This window comes from Stigmatopora nigra, chromosome 5 (genome assembly GCF_051989575.1).
Source record: "Stigmatopora nigra isolate UIUO_SnigA chromosome 5, RoL_Snig_1.1, whole genome shotgun sequence".
NCBI lineage: Eukaryota > Metazoa > Chordata > Actinopteri > Syngnathiformes > Syngnathidae > Stigmatopora > Stigmatopora nigra.
Window position 1 is genome coordinate 2,801,465 of NC_135512.1, and position 26,660 is coordinate 2,828,124.

The window sequence follows — 26,660 nt, forward strand, 5'->3', positions numbered from 1 at the left end:
AATTGGTGCAATCCAGACTTGGATTATTGTATTTTCTTGCATATTTATCACTCAAAAAATGATTATTGGGTTAAAATCACAAAGACGAAACGCCATAATGTAAGATAATGTGGCTAATTTGGTCATTTATTTCAAAATAGATGAAAAGATAAACAAATAAAATGGTAAATAAAATGTATTTTGACGTTTATGAATGAAATTTAAGAAAAAATAAGCCGTTTCTAGCATAAAATGTGAAAAAAACTCATCTAACCGTAGTTTATCGTAGACTTGTTAAAATCTAGACCACTACGCACACACTTCCTGGTTGTACTGCTCACATGACTCCCTTCTTAAGATTTTCCATTCAAAGTAACACATTTGTACTCTCTATTAAAACCATGAACATGGAAGTGAAAATTCTCAATCAGGGGGCGGCTTACACGAGAGAAATTGTCAAATTCAATGATTCTAAGGGTACGATTTATACTTGGAGGCGGCTAATATGCGAGAAAATACAGTACATCTCTTTAGCTATCGCTCCACTAAATGACATTTGAGTCCCTTAGAATATATTCTATAACTTTAGTCTTTGGTCTTTGTTTTGGAAATACTAATTAGCATGTTTTTGATGAAAATCACTCTCATGGAATCATGCTACACAACGTACATAGCATGGGTCGTGTCGAGAACTAGCTATATTAACAAACAAATATATTTTTTGACCACTTGGCGTCCCGTAACTGCTCCCACATAGTCGTTCCCCCCGTCTTTAGATCAGCAACTGCGCCGTGGGCAAAATCTATAATCAGCAGATCACCTCATATGAGACAACATGCAGCCAAGATGTCAGGGAGAGGAAACTTGTCACAGTCCAGAGTTAGACAGCCACCTGGTTTCATGCTACACAGGTCTGGTTTCACACTAAGCTAACATGTGGCTGCCATTTTTGCTTCTGAGCCCGGTAGAAGATCACAATTTAGGGCCACTGAGGTTCTCCGATCCTTCCCCATCTCAAACGGCCCGGATCTACCGTAATTTCACAACTATAAGGCGCACTGCATTATAAGGCGCACCCTCAATGAATGACATTTTTCCCATATATAAGGCGCACTGGACTATAAGGCGCACCCTCAATGAATGACATGTTTCCCATATATAAGGCGCACTGGACTATAAGGCGCACCCTCAATGAATGACATTTTTCCCATATATAAGGCGCACTGGACTATAAGGCGCACCCTCAATGAATGGCACATTTATTTTTTTCCATATATAAGGCGGCCTGTCTATTTTGGAGAAAATTTAAGACTTTTAAGTGCGCCTTATAGTCGTGAAAATACAGCACTTTTTTTTTTTTTAGGATTTTGTTGTTTTTATTCCGCGTGGAGGCCATTATTGGTTGAAGTACTATTGTTTATTCAATATATTTTTTTGCATTTATCAGTGTCAGTACATATTTTGTTGTTTTCCAGCCTTATTCTATTTCAAACTTGACTGTAGAAATAAATACTGTATTTTCCATATATAAGGCGCACCACATTATAAGGCGCACCCTCAATGAATGGCACATTTTATTTTTTTCCATATATAAGGCGCACTGGATTATAAGGCGCCCTGTCTATTTTGGAGAAAATCTAAGACATTTAAGTGCGCCTTATAGTCCTGAAAATACGGTCAGTTCCAGATTAAATTCTCAGTAGGACGCCCTAATTTAAAAATAAGAAAATAATGTATAAAAATCCAAATGTAAGTTTGATCACGTATCATTTTCAGGATACCTTTTTGACAACAATTACCGTCCCGCATCAATGAAACGGCCAACAGGGTGGTCGATAACCCACGTTTCTCTTCCGATAAATTAGTACAGTATGTTCCAGTTCTGTTGTTTTTCCATTCTTCAGAACAAAAACGGACCCCCTTTCAGTGTCCCCCCCCAACCGCCTCCCCCAGGCTCGTTAAAGGCTAATTAAGTTGTTATTGTAATGAAGACCTCTTGTGTGGCCAGTGAAAGGGTGGTCAATAGAAGGGTCACGGTCACCGGCCATACTAACCCATCCCACCCACCGTTCCATCCATCTCCAGGTCTAGTTTTCGATAGAATACAATTTGAAACCAGTCCTTTTTTCTGGTTTTGACTCTTTTGTATTTGAGATACAAGTTCATTTTTTCTGGATCTGGTGGTCCGTAGGCTTACTGACCCCCACCCAGACCCTCCATTCATGCATGTGATCACCAACCGTCTTGTAGGTCCTTACGTCATTCCACGTTCCGGGTCGGACTCAAGTTCAACTTTCACCATACTCTGATGACTTCTTTGGCTCCGGACCCCCTTCTCATTTGACTCCCATCCTTCTCTCCCACTACCCAATGACTCCCTATTCATACACAACTCATCTCCTGTGTCCATCTCGTCGTCAATGACACATTTGGGGGAGCAGGGCTTAATTTTTAAGACAGTTTCCCCTATTCTAGTGCCAGGATAAAAGTCATTCTTCATCCAATACAAGGAATTCAGTGTTTTGGAAGTTTTGTCAAACCACGAGGTGAGGGTATAAAGTAATAAGACCTGTTGAGTTGAATCAAAGTAGTGGTGTGGACAAATTATTTTATTATGTTTTTAAATATTTTAGGGTAAAGGAACTGATGAGTGAAGATTGCAGACTTAGTCAGATGAGTTTGATTGGTCAGGATTTAGCTCTGTTTACATTTTGGGACGATCCCCGGGCTCTTAATTTGTCTCCAAAATATTTTTTTGCGACATAAGTCTTACCTCCAGTGAATTGAAAAGTCACCAGTCATCTTATCATGGTTGTCAACATGTCTAATTCCACCATTACTGTATTTTCTCGCATATAAGCCATATCTGTCTTTAAAAAAATGACTGAATCGAGGGTACGGCTTATATGCGCATAAATTAGACTTAAAAAGCACAAAACATGACAGAAAACAAACGCCATAACGCAAGAAAAATTCAAGAAAAAAATGTATTTTACATAAAACGTAAAAAACTATCATAACTAGGATGACAAACTAGACCACTACAGACACACTTCCTGGTTGTAGTACTCACATGACTTCCTTTTGGAATTTTTTAAAACTTTTTTGTAACTGTTCAACTAAGAAGTATCAGATGCAGAATGAGGTCCGACCTGGGGTACCTAATAAAGTGGGGATGCTTAGTATAAATATATTTAGAGGGTTGGGGGAACAATGTTAGAGTGGCCAGATATATTTTACACTGTGGCTTTGCAGATCTTGTGCAATGCAGTTTTGTTGTGATGTTGCACAACGGGTATCCAATTAGTTGCAGCAGGCAGGCAGACAGAAAGTGCTTTGGCCCAAAGGCCTGTTTGATGTGACCAGGTGATAAGCAGGACTCGCACCGCGGTAGGTGTAGGGTTGCCGTTATCGCTAGCTGGGAAGAACACCAACTGCTGCAAAATAGCATAGTTTGTTTTCCTGATACTTTTGGCTCTTGTTACTGTACATGGTTGACAAAGATGGCTTGGGTTCCAAAGAAATTGTACAAAAAAAAATTCAAGGCAGGGGGCGGCTTATATGCGAGTACCGTATTTTCACGACTATAAGGCGCACTTAAAAGTTTTATATTTTCTTCAAAATAGACAGTGCGCCTTATAATCCAGTGCGCCTTATATAAGGAAAAAAACCCGAAAACGAAAAAACCACCACTGTCGGATATAAAAAAAGCACAAACGCCTGAACTGAAACAATACTGTTAAATATGCAGATCAGCCATCTTAGTTTACAAAATCTTCCATCATATAGCTCCTCCCCCACTGCAAGATTTTATACAAAAAAATCCAAAACAGCAACAATGTGACTGTAAAGTAGTGAGTGCTTCATACCTGGAAATCAATAGCAATTACCGTATTTTCACCACTATAAGGCGCACTTAAAAGTCTTAAATTTTCTCCAAAATAGACAGTGCGCCTTATAATACAGTGCGCCTTATAATACAGTGCGCCTTTATATATGGAAAAAATCATTCATTGAGGGTGCGCCTTATATATGGAAAAAACATTCATTGAGGGTGTGCCTTATAATGCAGTACACCTTATAATGCAGTGCGCCTTATAGTCGTGAAAATACGGTAAATACGGTACGCCTCAAAAATAGGCACTTTCCCCCATTGTTTCCGCCAAAGTTGACAAAAGATGTGGCCAATACCGGCACCCCCGTCACTTGGTAGCTCCCCCGGAAGGTGCCATTTTGAAATCCAACTTTCAAGTTTGCGTACTTGGACAAAATGCAAGTGTGAAATGACTGGAGGGTCATGCCAACACGGCCGTTGTAGTAAACAACCTGGTTTTATTTGACAGTCAAGTGATTACAGGCTTTATTGGCTGCAATCCATTTAGACGTCTCTTAAAGCCTTCCATTTATATGCCGCTGGTCAAAGTTTGCACTTGGACTGTTGACATGTTTGTTTCGCTAACCATTAACAGATTGGGAAGTTAATAGGAAGCTTCCCACTGAGTTTATTTTAAAGTGTCTAGATAATCTCGAAAAAGAAGCTAGCTCTGGGATTTGGATGTTAGATAACGTATTTATTCGAGTATAAGCCGCAATTTTATGTACGGTAATTGCATTATAATGGCTGTCGAGGGGATTTCAGCACCTGATATGGACAATTTTTGGGAGTATTGGACAGTATTGGGTTTTGTCCCAATATCGGACCAGTATGGGTAAAACTAATCTTGAAAAAAATGGGATTGAAAGTCAGAAAATTGAGCATCCCCAGTTGAGTTGCCTCAAAACAAGCCCTTCGAGTTCAACTGGATTGGATGGCAACTGTTAGCGATATAGCTAATTAGCATAACACTTTAACTTCCTTTTTTGCACTGGAATATCAGAAAGAATGGCAGGTTTGTAGTATTTTATTTTTTACAATTTCTTGTCTTAGATTAAAGACATTTCTTTTCATAACATAGTATATTTCCTTATATATTACAGCTGCTGTTTTTAAAGTTCAAATGTCCGCATAACAAAGTTTCATTAATACACAATGTCTTGTCAAGTAACTAACGATAAATATCCCATAAATTCAACTGGTCTAACTTTAATCCCGCTTTTGTTCCTTCGCAGTCTGCCAGAGTAAAGACATCCGCAACAACGTGACCAACCTCCACTCCCTGGAGAATTGCACCATCATCGAGGGCCACCTAAAAATCCTCCTCATGTTCAAGACCAAGCCCGAAGACTTCCGTGGTCTTAGCTTCCCCAAACTGCAAGTGGTGACCGACTACATGCTACTTTTCCGGGTTTACGGTCTGGATTCCTTGACCGATCTCTTCCCCAACTTGACCGTCATCCGAGGCAACAACCTCTTCTTCAATTACGCCCTTGTCATTTACGAAATGCTACAACTGAAGGAAGTGGGCCTTCACAGTCTGATGAACATCACCCGAGGGGCTGTGAGGATTGAGAAGAATCCAGATCTCTGTTACCTGGCAACTCTGGACTGGTCCAAGATCTTGGACACGGTGGAAGACAATTACATCGTGGAGAACAAGAATGATAGAGAGTGTGGCGATGTTTGTCCCGGGACGGCCCAAGGTCAGACCGTCTGTCCTCAGAATACTATCAACGGACACTTCAGAGGGAGATGTTGGTCCCAGAACCACTGCCAGAGAAGTAAGTGTACTCTATTTACCTTTAAAAATTGAGATTCTGAAGCCAGGAACTGTAATTAGGGGTCTTTTGGGGGGCTTTACAGACTTGGAGGACAGTTCTAATGAATTAGGATAAATTTGTAATGTGTCCACCAATAGCTTTTTAAAAGAGGGAATCACATTAAAGTTGACGTTCGTTTTTCTAGTCAAATTCATGTCCTTTTTCGTATTTTTCAACGAAAAATTCAAGTTGATCGGGGGTCTTTTTGGGGCTTTACAGAATTGGAGGACAGTTCTAATGAATTAGGATGTATTTGTAATATGTCCATCAATAGCTTTTTAAAAAGGTGAATCACACTAAAGTTGACGTTAGATTCCTAGACAAATTCATGTAATTTTTCGTATTTTTCAACGAAAAATTCAAGTTGATTGAATATGTCCATCCACCGTATTCGGGGGTCTTTTTGGGGCTTTACAGAATTGGAGGACAGTTCTAAGGAAATAGGATATATTTGTAATTTGTCCACCAATAGCTTTTTAAAAGTGGGAATCACACTAAATTTGATGTTAGTTTTCCTAGTCAAATTCATGTCCTTTTTCGTATTTTTCAACGAAAAGTTCCAGTTGATTGAATGTGTCCATCCATTGTATTTGGATTTTTTGGGGGGCTTTACAGAATTGGACAGTTCTAATGAATTAGGATAAGTTTGTAATGTTTCCACCAACAGATTTTTAAAAGAGAGAATAACACTTAAGTTGACGTTAGTTTTTCTAGTCAAATTCATGTCCTTTTTCGTATTTTTCAACGACGAATTCAAGCTGATTGAATGTCTCCATTCACTTTATTCAAAAGATCAAAATAATATTTGTTCTTTTACTCATTTTAGTCATTTACATGATTACATTTGTTCAATTGATCAACAGTAATGGCTACATAAACAGCTAGTGTCTACCCCTGAGAAGAAGAAAAACACAATTGATCGGCGTTGCTACCCTCTCATGACAAAAAAAATAAATAAATCATGCCATAAAAAAATGTTAACGTGTATCGGAGATAAGCTAAGCTAATCAAGCCTTTGGAGAACAAAAAACTGGTTGTAAGTTCAAGAAAATCCGTCATCTTAAACGTCCTCCAGTTCTGTCGAAAAGTTAAACACAGCACTTCCAATTCAATCAATTTATTCGCTGGATTATTTGTTTTTAGCTCCATTTTGGCGGCCCGGGTACTTCTTCCCGATATCTTCCACCAAACAACCACGGACAGCCAATGCCCTTTGATTAGCATTCTTTAAGCAAAGCCTGTGTGTGTGTGTCAGAGGAAGTGATTCATAATTATAGAGTGGCCATTTTCTTGAAGTCCCAAATGACTCGGGCGTTATTGTTGAGTCAGGAACTAAGCAGTCCAAGGTAGGCATTATGGTAGACGAGTCAAGCGGGAAGGACAGAACAGGACTGGACAAGACAGGGTGCAACCGGAGGGATCAACAGTACACATGTTTGTTGGTACAGTGTTCCCTCGCAACTACGCGGTTCAGCTATCACGGACTCAGAGCTTCGCAGATTTTTTTGGGGGGGGGAAAAACACTACAAATATTACATTGAGACAACATATTTTACTTTTTTTTTTGTTATAACATGAATTTCACACTCTCTACCTGTATTCTATATGGTGTACTGCAGGCATGTCCAAAGTCCGGCCCGCGGGCCAATTAAGGCCCGTGGACAAATTTTTACCGGCCCACGGCCTCTATCATGAAATCAATAATACACGGCCCGCCAGCACTGTTGACCACAGTATAAAATAAATGTGTACAAAAAGCTATTTTTCACTTCACCAGAAGATGGCAGTAGCCCTGTGGCCGCACTCTGGCCGCCGTGACCCTTGCGTCATTGTTTCAGCCCAGCCCATTTCTAACATGTAAACAAGAAAAGGAAAGTTGACCGCGAGGGCCGCCGCTTCCAGGACAAGTGGAAATTTGAGTATTTTTTCCCTGAAATACGAAACAACTGTGTCTGCCTAATTTGCCAAGAGACTGTGGCTGTTTTCAAGGAATTCAACATTAAGAGGCACTACCAGACGAAACATGCTAGCTACGACAAGCTAACTGGGAACGAACGCGGTGAAAAAGTGAAGCAACTGAAAGCTGTTTTAACGGCACAGCAAAGCTTTTTCACAGAGCCCGTGAGTCAAATGAAAATGCCACAAAGGCAAGCTACGAAGTGGCAACGCTAATTGCAAAGCACTGCAAACCTTTCAGTGACGGTGAATTTATTAAAGACTGTGTAATGAAAATGGTTGAGAAAATTTGTCCCGCGAAGAAGCAAGAGTTTGCCAATATTTGCCTGGCTCGTAATACTGTGGCACGGAGAATTGAAGACGTTTCATTAGATATTAAGAGACAGTTAGAGGCAAAAGGAACTGAGTTTGACTTTTTCTCGTTAGCGTGCGATGAAGACCTGGACTACATACTGCAGTCAAGATCCCAGTATCACCCTTCACATTAGTGCAGGCAAGATATTTGTTAAGTCCTCTGAGTTGAATAAATTCTTAAATCTCAGTTCATTATTTTTTTTGTGATGGTCAAAATCACAGTTTGAATATGCAGTGATAATTGTTTTGTTTTCAGCACTGTTCCTACAGTGAGCATATAATAGTGAATAATATGTGATGTTTCACGTGAACTTAGATTTCCTTGATAGTTTTCTTAATTTTTTTGTGGTTTGTGATTTCGGTAAAAACCTAAATGTAAAAAAATTGTAAAAGTAAAAGTATGCCATTTGTAATTAAAAAAAATCCCCAAAAGTTAATTTGCATTTAATGTTAATGGTTCAAAGAATGTCAGGCTAAAAGTCGGCCCGCACACATTTTCACCTTACCAAATCTGGCCCTCTTTGCAAAAAGTTTGGACACCCCTGGTGTACTGTATACAGGGGGGGTTATGGTTAACCCTAACCCTAAAAAAATAATTTCAAAAAATTCAAAAAATTCATTTTTTTTAAATTAAATTCAAATTAAGCAGTTTTGAAGGGGTATCCCTTAACCCCAACCCTAACCCTAAAAAAATAATTTAAAAAATTAAAAAAAATTAAAAAATTAAAAAAAATTTTTTTTGAATTAAATTCAAATTAAGCAGTTTTGAAGGGGCATCCCTTAACCCTAAAAAAAATAATTTAAAAATATTTAAAACATTTAAAAATATATATTTTTTTTTGAATTAAATTCAAAATAAGCAGTTTTGAAGGGTCATCCCTTAACCCTAAAAAAATAATTAAAAAAATATTTTAAAAAATTAAAAAAATATATATTTTTTGAATTAAATTCAAATTAAGCAGTTTTGAAGGGGCATCCCTTAACCCTAACCCTAAAAAAATAATTAAAAAAATATTTTAAAAAATCAAAAAAAAAAAAATTGAATTAAATTCAAATTAAGCAGTTTTGAAGGGGCATCCCTACTTGGCAGAAATTCACTTATCGCGGGTGGTCCCGGTCCCTATTAACCGCAATAACCGAGGGAACACTGTATTTTCATGTCGGCCTTACTTCTAAAAGACCAAAAAAATGGCAACTGTGGCTTCTATTGTGAGGCAAGGAGAGAATGCTTATTATTATTTTTTTCGACGGCGGATTATAGCCCGGGTTGTTTTCTCTCTCTCTCTCTCTCTCTCTTTAGTCCGCCTCCGAGTCTTGACGGACAGGCCGGCGTTGTTCAAAACGAAACGACCGGCCGCCATGTTTATACTTGAACTTCAACCGACGCGGCCCGCATTTATGTTGGCGCCCTAGCACACTCCTCCCCGGATTGTTTCTGACGGGGAAAGCGATATAGGAAGTGACCTTGTGTGTTCACGCGAAGATTGTAGAAACGCAAGCGTGTTTACGCTACGTCAGGCAATGCGTGTGTGTTCACGTCTTCTTTGCGTAGGAAATACGAGAGTGAGGGTGCTACATATGCATCATAACTTTGTGTCGACTGGGTCTTTTTACGTGCCTGCATGTAGTAAAGGATGCAAACATGTTTCAGATGTCATGTTAAACGGATGCGATTTCAACCCAAGTGCCGTATTTTCACGACTATAGGACGCACCGCATTATAAGGCGCACCCTCAATGAATGACATTTTTTCCATATATAAGGCGCACTGTATTATAAGGCGCACTTATATCTATACACATTGCATGTTTTTTTCTTCTTTTTTTAAAGTGACGGAGCCAATTAGAATTCTAAACAGTTTTTTTTTCTTTTTTTAAAGTGACGGAGCCAATTAGAATTCTAAACAGTTTTTTTTTCTTTTTTTAAAGTGACGGAGCCAGTTAGAATTCTAAACAGTAGTCAGATTTTAGCAGCAAATTCTCTCTTCTTAATAAATATAGAATATAAATGTCTGAAAATTCAAGACTTTTAAGTGCGCCTTATAGTTGTGAAAATACGGTAATTGCTATTGACTTCCACTGTTGATGTTTTGGATTTTTTTGTATAAAATCTTGCAGTGGGGGAGGAGATATATGATGGAAGATTTTGTAAACTAAGATGGCTGATCTGCATATTTAACAGTATTGTTTCAGTCCAGGCGTTTGTGTTTTTTTAATATCCGACAGTGGTAGTATTTCGTTTTTGGTTTTCTGTTTTTTTCCATATATAAGGCGCACTGTCTATTTTGGAGAAAATTTAAGACTTTGAAGTGCCCCTTGTAGTCGTGAAAATACGGTACATTGAAAACTAATATCAGTGCTCTTCAGGATACACTGGATTAGAATTAGACCTAAAATTGTTTTGAATTTGTAGTGTTTTGTTGTTGTTGTTTTTGTTGTTGTAGTATTTCCAATATGGTGTTCTGGTCCCATACTTGGTATTATTAAATATTCTTGGGGCTTAAAATGATCGAGCGATTTTGGGGAAAATTGTTATGATCGTATTTTATCGTATATAAGTCGCACCTGCGTATAAGCCATACTCTTAAAATAGCCTAAAAATCGTTGAATTTTTGCAATTTCTCTCGTATAAGCCGCCCCCTGATTCACAATTTTCACCTCCATATTCATGGTTTTAATAGGGAGTACAAATGTGTTACTTTGATGGAAAAAATGTTAAGAAAAATCGTAGCACCTGCTATTTCTGAGATACTCTATGAATCAAAAGTGCATTATTAAGATCAATATTTTAAGGAAGTTAGTCATTCATCCAGTAATGGTTGTTTTCTTACCGCAAAACAGAAAATAACCAACAAAGAGTAAATATTAATTTGCCAACATCTAGTGGTTAAAAAAAGAGTATAGCATATATAAATTATACCCTTGATTCAGATTTTTTTGGTTACAAATACGGCTTATATGCCAGAAAATATGGTAAAACTTCATTGCTTCATGTAGTGCTCAATGTTATTTTATTTAAATTTCTTCAAAATGTATTGAAAGGGAACTTGATGATTCTTGCGTATTAGTTAACATTAGATTAGATAACATTAGATTAGATAACTTTATTCATCTCATATTTGAGAAATTTCATATGTACAACCTTCCTATGTTTTAAAATATAACGCACACATGTCTACCGATCATTAGATGCAACATTAAGGTTTGTGTGAGTGGAAACTGTGCAGTCGTTGTGTTTTTATAGGGTTTAAAGTTGCCTGAGGTAAGAGACAAGGCACAGCCTACATTCTTCTGATCTTACACATGCAGGCAAACCCTCACTTGTTAACATACGGACGAGGTTTCCTCTTTAAAAAAAATCGTATTCTTTTGCTAAACTTACTCTATGTAATAATCTAGCTATTATAGAACCAAAGTCATTCATACTGTTGTTGCGATCTAACTGTTGCTGAGGTCTGGCACAACATGTTTTTCCTCACACACACTTTGTATGCTTGCACAACTCACTAAAAACACACACAAATACACACAAGCGACAGGCGGGAATGTGGTTCAGGTCATGGTGAACTCTACTCGCGCCTACGTTCTTTGTTGCCCGCTGCGATTGTTTTTTATCGTTCCTTTCTCGAACACACACACACACACACAAAGTGTCAGCCAAGCACTCTCACACACACACACACACACACACACACTGTTCATTTCAAGAAACACTTGTCAGACCTCCGTAATCATTTAGAAGCTTTTAGCGTGGAAACCATGACGGTTTCATCTTGGGAGGATTTATTTTGTATTTCGTACTGTGTTGGTACAGCAAATAATGACATTTTGTTGCCTTAGTGTGTAGTCGGGATAGTCAGTTTGGTCAATATACCGTATTTTCATGACCATAAGGTGCACTGTATTATAAGGTGCACTGTATTATAAGGCGCACTGTCTATTTTGGAGAAAATTTAAGACTTTTAAGTGTGTCTTATAGTTGTGACAATACGGTAATTGCTCTTGACTTCCAGGTATGAAGCACTCACTACTTTACAGTCACCTCTAGAGCCAGCCATTGTTGATGTTTTTGATTTTTTTCTATAAAATCTTGCAGTGGGGGAGGAGCTATATGATGGAAAATTTTGTAAACTAAGATGGCATCTGCATATTTAACAGTATTGTTTCAGTTCAGGCGTTTGTGGTTTTTTTAAACATCCGACTGGTGGTTTTTCGTTTTTTGGTTTTCTGTTTTTTCCATATATATGGTGCACTGGATTATAAGGCGCACTGTCTGTCGATTTTGGAGAAAATGTAAGACTTTTAAGTGCGCCCTATAGTCGTGAAAATACGGTAATTGCTATTGACTTCCAGGTATGAAGCACTCACTCACTACACAGTCACCTCTAGAGCCAGCCATTGTTGAATTTTTGGATTTTTTTGTATAAAAACTTGCAGTGGGGGAGGAGCTATATGATGGAAAATTTTGTAAACTAAGATGGCATCTGCATATTTAACCGTATTTTTTCAGTTCAGGCGTTTGTGTTTATATATAGTGCGCCTTATAATCCAGTGCGTCTTATATATGAAAAAAAAACAGAAAAACAAAAACAAAAACCCACCACTGTCTGATATTAAAAAAAACACAAACGCCTGAACTGAAACAATACTGTTAAATATGCACATCAGCCATCTTAGTTTACAAAATAGACAGTGCGCCTTATAATACAGTGCGCCTTATATATGGAAAAATGTCATTCATTGAGGGTGCGCCTTATAATGCGGTGCACCTTATAGTCATATTTATTTATTTGGGCAATTTTAAGGGTACAGCTTATACACGGGGACGGCTAATATGCAATAAATTGCTGTAGTTTAATTTCCCATGTGCACGTAGTACCCAATGACGGTTGCTTTATGTTGACACGCAACTCTTTTGAAATCCGTCTGAGCTGCTCGTTGGCAGGCAAGCGCTAGCTACTAAAAGCGTGGCTTGTCAAAAAAAGGACTTCCTCATTACTTCCTGCCTTTGTCCAAAGCACATCCTACTGCTGATCTCTACAACTGCACCCTGGGGGAAGGCTAATGGGCAGAGAGAGGCGCCGGGATATTACTTACATGTGAGAGACGGCCACAGGAAAGATAACTAGTTTATAGGAGCCCATTCACAAAAACAGAAAAAAATGTGGCCTGGTGGATACATTGAATTGAGATCTTGTTTTGCTAGCTTAACCCAAATGCTAATTGTTGTATGTTGTCTGAATATGTAGACGTTGACCTCTAAGTCGGTTGAGTTTTTGTGCGTTGGGGGAATCGAACATGAGATTCCCTACGCTCAAGAGAAGCGGATTGTTTACAGGTTTGTGGTCAGGTCAGGTGACCGCTTCCTTCCACCATTTTTGTACATTAACGGCATTAAGATATTTGTTGGTGACGGGAATTTTATTTGTGTAGGTCAAAGGGTTCGAAGGCTGCTTTAATGTCAACATTTATTTATATTATTTGGGAATATTATTTATTTTTTTGAATTCCTAAGTCCAGAACTATAAAATAAGGTGGAGTTTAATGTTTTATAAACGATTTTTAGGACAAATTTGAGTCGGTAAGAAGAAAAATTGATGATTATGTATGAGTATGCTGTATTATTATAATTTTGCTAACCCAAAAAAACTGGACTGTTGAAGGTCTATGCTACAGGTGTCAAAGTGGCGGCCCGGGGGCCAAATCTGGCCCGCTGCATAGTTTTCTGTGGACCGGGAAAGTAAGTCATGAGTGTTGATTTGCTGTTTTAGGGTCAAATTAAAATGATAGATATAGATGTATATTGTATTTCTTGGTTTTCCCCCTTTTAAATCAATAATTGTAATTTTTTAATCATTTTTTCAGTTTTTAGTTCAAAAATCATTTTGTCAAATCTAAAAATATATTTTAAAAAAGCTAAAATAAACATTATTTTAGTTCTATAAAAAAATAATATTCAGGGATTTTAATCCAGTTCTTTTAATCCATTAAAAAAAAAAGAATCTAAATATTATATCTAAAAATGAATTCCAACAAAAACACTTCAACGAGCTCTAAAATTCATAGTTAATGATTATTATGTATCTTGTTTTTGAAGTATATTCACATAAATACAAGTTTAAAGTGATCGGCAAATTAGTGTTTTCGGTTTTTAGTCATTTAAGACAAAGTTCTGACTTCATTTCAACTGCTCTTGTAGTATTTTTGGAGTAAAACCTGTACAGCAGTTCTAGGAAAAGAAGCATTTCCTGGAGATAAGTTTCAAGTGAAGTAAGTTTGAGAAAAGAAGCGTGGAAAAAAAAAATGGGAAAAAAACTTGGATGGAACTTCAAGAAAAAGGGAGGTCATATGAGGACTTCGTTGAGGAAAATCTAATTTAGAGATTTGTCCATTTCCAGCTTTGACTTTTGAGAATCTCGGAAGAAGGATTTGTTTGGAAGATTTAGGTCTTGGCTATCATTCCTTAACAGAATCGGAAAAAAAACATAAAAAACATCAGGACATAATGTTCAAGACATATGTGGAAAAGAACCATTATTTTTTTTAATATTACTTGTCAGAACAAAATTAGCAATTAACCCATGATTGCTGCTATGTTATTTACAGTCAAAATATCCCAAAAAGCTTTCTTGTACACCTCAAAATGCTCCAAAAAATGACAAATTTCTCCAACTTTCAGGATATACTGACAAATTTGGTGACATGGTTTGTAAAGAAAGTGGGCGTGTCCTGCTTGGAAACTTCACGAAAATAATTCTATCAATGATCTACGCCATGGGTGTCCAAGTGGCGGCCCGGGGGCCAAATCTGGTCCACCGCATCATTTTGTGTGGTCCGGGGAAGTCAATCGTGAGTGCCAAATTTCTGTTTTAGGATAAAATTCAAATATTGAGTATAGAAGTATATTATATTTCCTGATTTAACCCCTTTTAATTAAATAATTGTATTTTTTAATCATTTTTTTCTGTTTTTAGTTCAAAAATCATTTTGTAAAATCTAAAAATATATTTAAAAAAAGCTAAAATAAACATTGCTTCAGATCTATAAAAAACTGAATATTCAGGGCTTTTAATCCATTTATAAAAATTAAAAATCTAAATATTATCTAAATTTTATATTTTAAAAAAAAGCTAAAATAAACATTGCTTCAGATCTATAAAAAACTGAATATTCAGGGCTTTTAATCCATTTATAAAATAAAAAATCTTAATTATTATATCTAAAATAGTCCGGCCCATATAAAATCTAGTTGACTTTCTGTTTTAGGATCAAATTAAAATGAAGAATATAGATGTACATTACATTTGATCACTCTGTAGCTCTATTACAATTCCAATAGTAGTCAATTATCCCAAAACATGTTTTCCTTCACATCACCCACCCCAAATCTCTCATATCCCATCTTTTCCCATTCCCCTAAACGCCTCATTTCCCCCTTCTCCATCCTAACCGCCTCTCTTTGATAGACCTTCCACTTGAGAAGTCTCCACTTCATCATTTTATGTAGTTCCAGTCTTGACTGCGTATATTGTCAATGTAAACTACCGCTTGAGTGCTTTGTGGAAGCAGGCAGGCGACACGGCACCCCCCACCGCCACCACCACTGCCAAAAAATCAATAAAAAATCATAAATTCTATAAATTCCGGTGACATCCTCCTCTCAACAAGTCCGACAACCCATATAAAAGGTGTAGTGATAAATACTTTCCAAAATACATCCATGTATATATATATGTGTGTGTTTGGGGGGGGGTGCTGGAGCGGTGGTGACAGTTATAAGACTAGCCGTAAAAAAAAAAAAAGGCTACCGCCATCTCTATCTGCAATGAGAGACGCAAACAAGGCCGTAGTCATACTAGTACTAAAGACTTCCTTGTGCCGCATTGCCCTTATGAGGAGATGGGGCTTCTGTTTACTGTACCAACAAAGTCGGGGCGTCAAGATGTCCGCCGCCGCTCTGGAAAAACCTTAAAAAAAAAAAACGATCTCACCAAGAATGGGAAGAAATGCCGTTCATTGTTCTTTCATTTTTTTTTGCTTCTCTTTCCCATTGCTCCACCTTCTGGGAAAGATCCGCCCATTTTTTTTAGTGCCCCACCCCCTCAAGCTTTGTGCTTTCTCGGAGAGAGACCCCCGCCCCCCCCTACTGCCGGCCCCCCACCACCACCACCACCCTGTTCCTTGCTGTGGTATGCAGACATGCAGGAATTTCTGAGCCTCAAAATGATAGACCAAACTTGTCAGCCTTGGCTCCTGTTACTAAAGATGGCTGCATTTGCTTTGGCTTGACGTGATTGGTCGATGGAGAGATACGCTATGTATGATTGGTTAGAAGGTATTTGTCCGTGAATAAGGAGGAATTTATGTTTTTTTTTGTTTGTTTGTTTGGGGAGTTTTTGACTAAGTTTGCTAAGCATTTTATTTTAGTTTTTTTGGTAGACACACTTGAGTATGTTATAAGGGGAATTATTTAGTAATTGTAATAAGTTATAGTTATATGATTGGTGGTTGTGGGTGGATCAAAATCATGCAATAGTTTGCCTTCTTTAACAATTTTGTAATATGGTTAGCGATATTTTTATAATGCAGAAAAAAATGTTAACTACTGTATTCTCTCGCATATAAGTCGCATCCTTTAAAATTGCCTTAAAATCGTTGAATTTTTACAATTTCTCTCGTATAAGCCGCCCCCAGATTCACAAGTTGGACCTCTATGTTCATGGTTTTAATAGGGAGTACAAATGTTTTACTTTGAAGGGAAAATCTTGATAAAAATATTTGTAAATGGCATTTTTGAGATACTGTTTAAATCGATTGCTGAATTGTACATTCTGAAAGGGTGTTGCCTGTATGTAGACAAATTAAAAAAGGAAGTCATGTGAGCAGTACAACCAGGAAGTGTGTCCGTTGCGGTCTAGTTTGTCATCTCTAGGTAAGATGGTGGTTCCCTGAACGAGCAATGGCAGGCACAAGTGAGTTTTTGTCACGTTTTATGCAAGATACCACTAATTTTTTTGTTAAATTTCATTCATAAACGTCAAAATAAATGTTGTTTAGCGTTTTATCTGTTTATGTTTGAAATAAATGACCGTATATTCTTGCGTTAGGGCATTCCGTCCTTGTCACCTTGCAGTTTCGTGCATGTCAAGTCTAATTTATGCGCATATAAGCCTTACCCTCGATTCAGTCATTTTTTTAGCCACAAATACGCTAGTTACAAATACGCTAATCACTAATTGCGTATAATGAGATGTGTGTGACCTACGATGTCTGAATTTGTTGCATCTCATAGAAAAAAACTATTGATGGATTAGTTAAAAAGTTTTTGAATCTTAACTCTGAAACATGATCTCAAGCCGTCATGTAAACAGCAAAATGAAATCGATTCTAATTTTGGCTTTGTCCGTGTAACTAATTGTTTTAGGAAGCAGTACTCCGTCAGAATGTGATGTTTGCACCTCCCAATATGGATCGGAGATGACACTGAATGGCACCATAGCTGAGCCCTTAAATAGGCTCTGAGCTAAGCAAGTTATACTCTTACAACACTATGTGTGTGTGTGTGTAGATGCGCATCAGCAGGCCCAATGACGTCCGAGCGAGCTAATATGTATCATGCCTGCTCTCTCCAGGGTCTGACTGTGGTCTTGTGATGGCATTGTTGAATCTAAAAAAGGTTTTGAACTTTCCAAGCCTATCGACCACACACGTTGCACTCGCAATGTCAATTCTATGCAAGCAAATTCCCGTTTTTTTGTGGAGGATAATAGAGATCACCAGATATTGACACTTGTGCATTAGATCACCTTCCCAAAAAACATCGTATACTGTATTTTTTTGCATATATGGTGTATTTGTCGCTAAAAAATGATGACTGAATCCAGGGTAAGGCTTATATGCGCATAAATTAGACTTGGCATGCAAGAAACTGCAAATTGACAAAGACCTAACGTCATAACGTTAAGACATTTGGGCTGATATGGTCATTTATTTCAAAATAGAGGTCAAATAAACAGATAAAACGCTAAATAACATTTATTTTGACGCCTATGAATGAAATGTAAGGAAGAAAAATAAATCATATCTTGCCTAAAATGTGAAAAAAACACACTGGAAATAAATAATGGCAAGATAGAGATCAAAATTGTAAATTAAGGGGCGGCTTATACGAGGGAAATTGTCAAATTTGGCAATTGTAAGGGTCCGGCTTATATGCGAGAAAATATGCGACTTTTCCGTTTCTGATGATTGTCAACCACCACTGCCGATAGCATCCGTCAGCGCTACGTGTTTAGCGTCTTGTGTTAACAGCTCTCCCCGGGGCCGCCTAACCCCCTTTGGACCACACCGATTAGATTTAAAACTCATTGGGACTTTTTCCAAATCTTATTACCGAGACGCACGCACATGTCTGTTCACCTGTGGCCGATCAACGTGGCGCGGCAGTGAATGACATCTGTAATATGGCATTGATAAAACCCGCTGACCCCAGGACGCATGCTTTGCCGTCCAGGCACATTGTTTTCTTGGATTTCAGCTTCATCCGCTCTGGGGGGGGTGCTATACCTCTTCCTTGGTCTTCGTGGGTATTCTCTGGGTACTCCAGTTTCTTCCAAGTCACCAAAAAAATGCATGTTGGGCTGGTCCAACCCCCTCAATCGCCCCTAACTCTGATTGGTTGTCCGTCTCCTCGTGCCCTGTGATTGGCTGGCCACCAATTCATTTTTTTCTGGGTGTCCATAGTTATCTGGGATAGTCTGCAGCACCCCCCACGACCCATGCCATGATAACGTCCGGCAACCAAACGTTCGGCGACCAAACGTCCGGCAACCAAACGTCCGGCGACCAAACATCCCGGCGACCAAACGTCTGGCAACCAAACGTCCGGCGACCAAACATCCCGGCGACCAAACGTCCCAACGACCAAACGTCCCGGCGACCAAACGTCCCGGCGACCAAACGCCCCGGGCTACCAAACGCCCCGGGCTACCAAACGTCCTGGGCTACCAAACGTCCTGGGCTACCAAACGTCCGGGGCTACCAAACGTCCCACCGACCAAACGTCCCAACAACCAAACGTCCCAACAACCAAACGTCCCAACAACCAAACGTCCCAACAACCAAACGTCCCAACAACCAAACGTCCCAACAACCAAACGTCCCAACAACCAAACGTCCCAACAACCAAACGTCCCAACAACCAAACGTCCCGGCGACCAAACGTCCCCAGCGACCAAACGTCCGTTCACGGGATAACCCATACGGAACACCAATAAATATATTTGATTTGACTTCTGTATTTCAAGGAAAAGCTTTTTGTCTGTGCTCCACACAGCTGGAGGGCCTTCGTTGATTACACATGAAACCCCAAAGAAGAAGAAGCGCACCCTCTTTTTTTTTTTTCTTTTAGCGGACACTGTCTTTCCCTCCTTTTCCCCCCCGATGCATGTGCTGTGTTCCTTCGCCTATTGTCCCGGCGGTCCCCCTCGTGTGCATGTATTATGCATGTGCATACATGCATAAACGCCAGTACAAACGGGTTGTCCTTTGTGGTGGTGGTGGTCTCCTCCTCCAGGAGTCACCCCCGCTGTGTAAATCCCTCAGCTGGGGTTTGTTTTTCCAATCATGCCCCTGGGGGGACGACGCCATGTGCCCGGGCGGGAGTCTGGCATGGAGGCTGATTGAGGACCAGAAAAAAAAAGTACACATTATCATCCAATAAAATTTCCATCCAAAATTTGACATCATCCGGCACGTTAAACGCCTCCGTATGCAGATTTTTTTATTTTTTTTTATTTTCTGTCATCCTTTTGGAGAAAATATGAGGTCAAAAACAAAGACGCTGAATCGCTGTTAATAGAAATTGCTGCTTTAAATATGAAATGATGTTGTGGCGTGTTATTGGACACTGGCATGTGTGTTAAAAACTTTAGCCTTGTTGTTTTTACTGTGTTTGTTGACAGTATATATATCTAAGGTGTTCAATACTTACTTAAAGGAAGAACTTGGAACGGAGGGTCGTATTTTCCGCACTATAATGCGCAAATAAGACTTCATTCTTCTGAAAAGATGGCTGTGCACCTTTAGAATTTGATGTCCCTTATGTATGGATCAATATTATATGGATTGGATAACTTTATTCATCCCGTATTTGGGTAATTTTGTTGTCACAGTAGCAAGAGGGTGAGAATACAGACACAGAAAAAGACATTTTAGACATAAATAGATAGGTAATAAGTAAGTTAATAAATAAATACATGAATAAATATACAAATAACTACTAACTGTGTTGCTGAAATATATATATATGTATATATGTATATATACACACACACACATATATATATATATATATATATATATATATATATATATATATATATATATATATATATATATATATATATATATATATATATATATATATATATATATATATATATATATATATATATATATATATATATATATATATATATATATATATATATATATATGTGTGTGTGTGTGTGTGTGTGTGTGTGTGTGTGTGTATATATACATATATACATATATATATATATTTCAGCAACACAGTTTTATACACATATAATCACATATATACACATATATACATATACACATATATACACATACACATATATACATATACACATATATACACATATAATCACATATATACACATATATACATATACACATATATACACATACACATATCTACACATTATACACATTTATACACATATATACATATACACATATATACACATACACATATCTACACATTATACACATTTATACACATATATACACATTTCTACACATATATACACATTTATACACATATATACACATATTTACACATTTATACACATATATACACATTTCTACACATATATACACATTTATACACATATATACACATATTTACACATTTATACACATATAGACACATACAGACACATATATACACATATATACACATATATACACATATATGCACATATATACACATATATACACATATATACGCATACACACATATATACACGCAGATTGACAGGTCTGTTGGGAAATCTATATTTATTTTAAAAACCTTCTTGTTGTCTTTTTAATTTTTTTTTATTTCAGTAACTTCCGTTCTGAAGCAATTGCCACAACGGAGCGTAAATCAGAGCGGACACGTTTTTTTGCGACTCGCACTGCACAATCAGCCCCTGCTCGCCGGGCCGGGAAACCCCGAGTCTGTCTGCTTGGCCGTTCCCCTCGGCTGGTCGTCGAGGCGACGGAACGATAAATCCCAAATCTCGGATGACCCCAGTTAAGATTGCGATGCGGGACTTTGATCGATCGTTGCGCTTTTAAAAGTCTTCTTTAGGATACGTTGGAGTGTAGAAATGGCCGCCAAGCTTTGGTCCTTATGGTGGTGGTGGTCTTGCAGTCGTCAAATGGGTGGGTGTGGTTTATTGGCGTTGAGGAAAAGAATCATGGCTCTGTTCACTATGAAATACTGCAACAATTGACTTTAAAATGATGGCCGTCCATAATGTCTGTAAAGGAAAGTCACGTAAAAGGAAAAGGAGATCCAGTCGACTCCCCTAGAATTGCTCTTTTCTCAGATAGATATCTTTGGCCAAAGTCTAAATCAAGCTGCGAATTTTGAAAGTTTACTCGTCACATCTCGCCGTACTGACATTTGTTGACTATGATACGGACTAGCGCGGAACGATAAAAGTCGGCACACTCAACTTTTCGATCGAAAAAAACAAAAAAAAGGGTTTTTTTCGATTGAGAAACTTGAGTAACGCTTACATTTGTTCCTTAGGTAAAAATAAATCGTATTTTTGTGTATGTATATATATTATTTTTTTCTTAAAATTTATTATATATATATACCTAATTTTCACGACTATAAGGCGCACTTAAAAGTCTTAAATTTTCTCCAAAATAGACAGAGCGACTTATAATCCAGTGTGCTTTATATAAGGGAAAAAAAATAAAATGTGTCATTCATTGAGGGTGCGCCTTATAACGCAGTGCGCCTTATAGTCGTGAAAATACAGTACACATATATTTTTTATATATTTTTATATGAATATATATTTTTTAGATAAATATATTTTTTTTAGATATATATATTTTTTTAGATATATATTTTTTTTATTTATATATATATATATTTATTTATATATATTTTTTTAGATATATATATATTTTTTATTTATATATATATATATATTTATTTCTATATATTTTTTTAGATATATATATATATTTTTTTTTTACATACATATTTATATATATATATATATATATATATTTATATAAATATTTATATATATTTTTTACATATATTTTTTTTATAAATATATTTTTTATATAATATATGTGAATTATATATATTTCAGCAACACTTGTATACATGTGTATATATGTGTGCGTGTGTATATATGTGTATACACGTGTATATATGTGTATACATGGGTATGTGTATATATACACACATTTATATATATATGATTTCAGCAACACGCTCAGTTATTTATATATTATTCATGTATTTATTTATTGACTTACTTATTTACTATGTATTTATATCTAAAATGTATTTTTCTGTGTCTGTATTCTCACTCTCTTGCCACTATAAAATAGAAATTCCCTGAATATGGGCTGAATAAAATTACCTAATCTAATCTAATACATACTAACTATAGCAAAAAGAGCAAACTCATTTCTCCTTTTGATAACTGCAAGTTTTCCTCTTCCAGTCGCCTGATCCAGACAAATCATCTGCTCCAATGCTTCCTCAGGAATCTTTAATTTCTTCTATTTTTTCCCCCTTAAAGTCTGATTGCTCTCTTTGGGATGATCCAACATTCACCGTCTTTTTTTATCTCCCGTTCTCGCGACCCGTCGGCGGTTACTACGCTCGAGTTTCTCAACATCACCAGCTCAGTGTGCATAAACGCACGTGCGTGAGAGTTGATATTTCTCAGTGTAAATCTACCGCGGACTGCATTGTGAATATCAAATAAGCCAAGCTTAGGGAGCTGCACTGCAGGTCTGCAGGTCTCGTCAAACCGGAAACTTACTGCACTATTGACTCAAACAAAACTCTTCCACAAAAAGCTCCAAATTGCCGCATCGGATGGAATCCTTAACATAAAAAAAAAATGTGGCGTTTACCCGCGTTTGCCACAGAGAAGGGGATATTTGCGCAACGCTCTGCCCTTTTCACCCTGCAATGCAGCATCCCATAGCAGCCGCTCTCTGGCGGCGGCGTTTTACAAAACCTGAGCAAAAAAAAAGGTGTTTAGAAACGTTATATGGTCGTGCTTTGACATACAAGCTTGATGTGGTCCAGGATTGAGCTCATATGTCAATTTAGTCTTAATTTTAAATAAATTATAACCCATAGAAATGAATTAGATATAAATTAATTTGTTCCCATCCTCTGAAAAAAAACTAAAATAGGATATTACAATGGAAATATATGATTTTAATTGTTCTAATTCACAAAGTAACAAATTTGGACCATTTTAGATATAATATTTAGATTTTTTTAATAAATGGATTAAAAAACTGGATTAAAAGCATTGAATATTCAGTTTTTTTTATAGATCTTAAACAATGTTTATTTTAGCTTTTTTTAAATATGTTTTTAGATTTTACAAAGTGATTTTTGAACTAAAAACTGAAAAAATTGATTAAAAAATGACAAATAATTGATTTAAAAGGAGGAAAATCAGGAAATTTAATATACATCTATACTCTTCATTTTAATTTTAATCATAAAACCGAAAGTCAGCACTCATCATTTACTTTTCCGGGCCACACAAAATGATCCGTGGGGCCAGATTTGGCCCCCGGGCCTCCACTTTGACACATGTGGTTTACAGTATAGTACGAGTTCTAACTGTTTCTCCTTCATCCATATTAAAAGAAGCCCCTCCCACTCATCATAAAGCGAGCGGCCGCATCGTATAGTCAAATTTCGGAATTTTTCTAATTTCTCGTATCTCAAAGTATTTCTGTATTCCCTTCTTATAGCACTACACTGGAGACAAAATATGCGATAAATCCAGTAAGTACCGTATTTTCACGACTATAAGGCGCACCTAAAAGTCTTACATTTTCTCCAAAATAGACAGTGCGCCTTATAATCCAGTGCGCCTTATATATGGAAAAAATGTCATTCATTGAGGGTGCGCCTTATAATGCGGTGCGCCTTATAGTCGTGAAAATACGGTAAATAACGTGTCGGGGGTTGGGAAGAATACGGGTGTGGCGAAGAAAAACATCAGTAAAGCACATCGATTTTTTTACCTCTATCCTCGCCATCCGTAATGAGATATAGTGCCAGTGGTTTTCTGGAAGAGGACATTTGTCACCTGCGGTAAGACACTACGGGGGACGTTTGGTCCAGAGGAGGGCAGTAACGGCAGTTTGGGTTTTTTTGGGGGGGGAAAAACAGTTTTTAACACATTTTTTTGTTGCCAAGTTGGGAGGATCGGACGCCAATTTTGACTCGAAGAAAAATGCCCATCGAGAGCACGCGGCTAATTACTGCAGACTGTCTGTGTCTGGATCCGTCGCCATGGTAACAAGATGGGCCGGCAGGGCCGAGCGTGCAGGAAGACACAAAAGGAAATCAATGAACAGTCAGACAAAAGCCTAGCAACAAAAAAAAGCGCTACTGTATTATACAACATTTATCTTTGATAGTGTGTCTTATGTTGGCTAGGTCATCTCGATCTGACTCTTAAATGACAAAAGCTGGCTGCCATGTTGGTGGAGTAGATTTTGACGAACTGGGTTTGGTAGGGTTTGGTGGGCCGGGCTATTTTAGATATAATATTTAGATTTTTTTTATATGAATGGATTAAATGAACTGGATTAAAAGCCCTGAATATTCTGTTTTTTATAGATCTTAAACAATGTTTATTTTAGATTTTTTTTATATATATTTTTAGATTTTACTAAATGATTTTTGTACTAAAAACAGAGAAAATGGATTAAAACATGACAATTATTGATTTAAAAGGGGGAAAATTAGGAAATTTAATGTGCATCTATACTCTTCATTTTAATTTGATTGTAAAACAGAAAGTCGGCACTCATATTTTATGATATTTTAGATATAATATTTAAATTTTTTTGTATAAATGGATTAAATGAACTGGATTAAAATCCCTTAATATTCATTTTTTTTTATAGATCTAAAACAATGTTTATTTTCACTTTTTTAAAATATATTTTTAGATTTTACAAAATGATTTTTGAACTAAAAACAAAAAAAAATGATTAAAAAATTACAATTATTTATTAAAAAGGGAAAAATCAGGAAATATAATATACATCTATACTCTTAATTTTAATTTGATCTTAAAACAGAAAGTCGGCACTCAAGGTTTACTTTCTCGGGCCGCACAAAATGAGGCGGCGGGCCAGATTTGGCCCCCGGGCCGCTACTTTGACACCTGTGGGGGCGGGTATGTACTTTGAATGGCTAAAAGTTGCTGGTGTAAGTGAGAAAAAGTTGGATTCAAGATTGATCTTCATGAGGAAGCTGCTTTGAAGTTGTGGGGAAGTGAGTTTAGTCGTTACTCTTGGTGAGTGGTAACAACTTGGCAGGTTGAGGCATGAATGCAGATATGCGCTTGGGTTTGTGTGCCTAATGTTGAAGAAAAAAAAGACGTTTCTAAATAAGTCATAGAGTTGTGCACTGAATTTCTAATGTAAACGTTTACTCTGTTTTGGAGAATTACGATGGATGGACAAATGATGTCACTTCGTTATTAATATAATGGATTTTTTTCCAAGTTGAAGGCAAATTTCAGCTTGTGTGATGTTATGTAAAGATTTCCATTGACCTTTTTGACCTTCCCATAATTGGATTGGATAACTTTATTCATCCCGTATTTGGGAAATTTCGTTGTCAGAGTAGCAAAAGGGTGAGAGTACAGACACAGCAAAAGACATTGTAGACAAAAATAAATAGGTAATAAATGAGTTAATAAATAAATACCTGAATAAGTATATAAATAAATAAGCGTGTTGATGAAATCATATATACATATATTTATTTATATATACACATATATATACATATACATATATACACATACATATATATACACATATACACACATATACACACACATACACATATATACACACATTTACACATAAACATATACACATACATATATACACAAACATATATATATACACACATACACATACACTTATATACACATATATACACATACATATATATACACATACATATATATACACTTATATACACATACATATATACACTTATATACACATACATATATATATATATATATACACATATACACATACATATATATACACACATATATATACACTTATATACACATACATATATATACACTTATATACACATGCATATATATACACTTATATACACATACATATATATACACTTATATACACATACATTATTTTGATTACAGGCCGATTTTGGTTGAATTTCATTTGAAATGCCTCCATTTGGTATTTTTGGGGGCCAATTCTTGCCTTCTTGCTTCAGAGTTCACTTAAAAATTGGAATTATTTTTCATTGGCTTCACTAATGTTTGATGGTATATTAGTTCATTCTAGCCTGGGAATAAACGTAAT

At 36.8% G+C, this 26,660-nt stretch overlaps 1 protein-coding gene across 3 annotated transcripts in view; it reads left to right on the plus strand.

Annotated features, from left to right (window-relative positions):
• Positions 1-26,660, plus strand: part of insrb (insulin receptor b) — a 69,519-nt gene that overhangs the window by 18,852 nt on the left and 24,007 nt on the right. For all 3 annotated transcript variants that reach the window (XM_077716598.1, XM_077716600.1, XM_077716599.1), the window contains one exon: positions 5,089-5,637. In XM_077716598.1, coding sequence (XP_077572724.1) covers positions 5,089-5,637 — 549 coding nt within the window. The remainder of the gene's footprint in view (positions 1-5,088; positions 5,638-26,660) is intronic.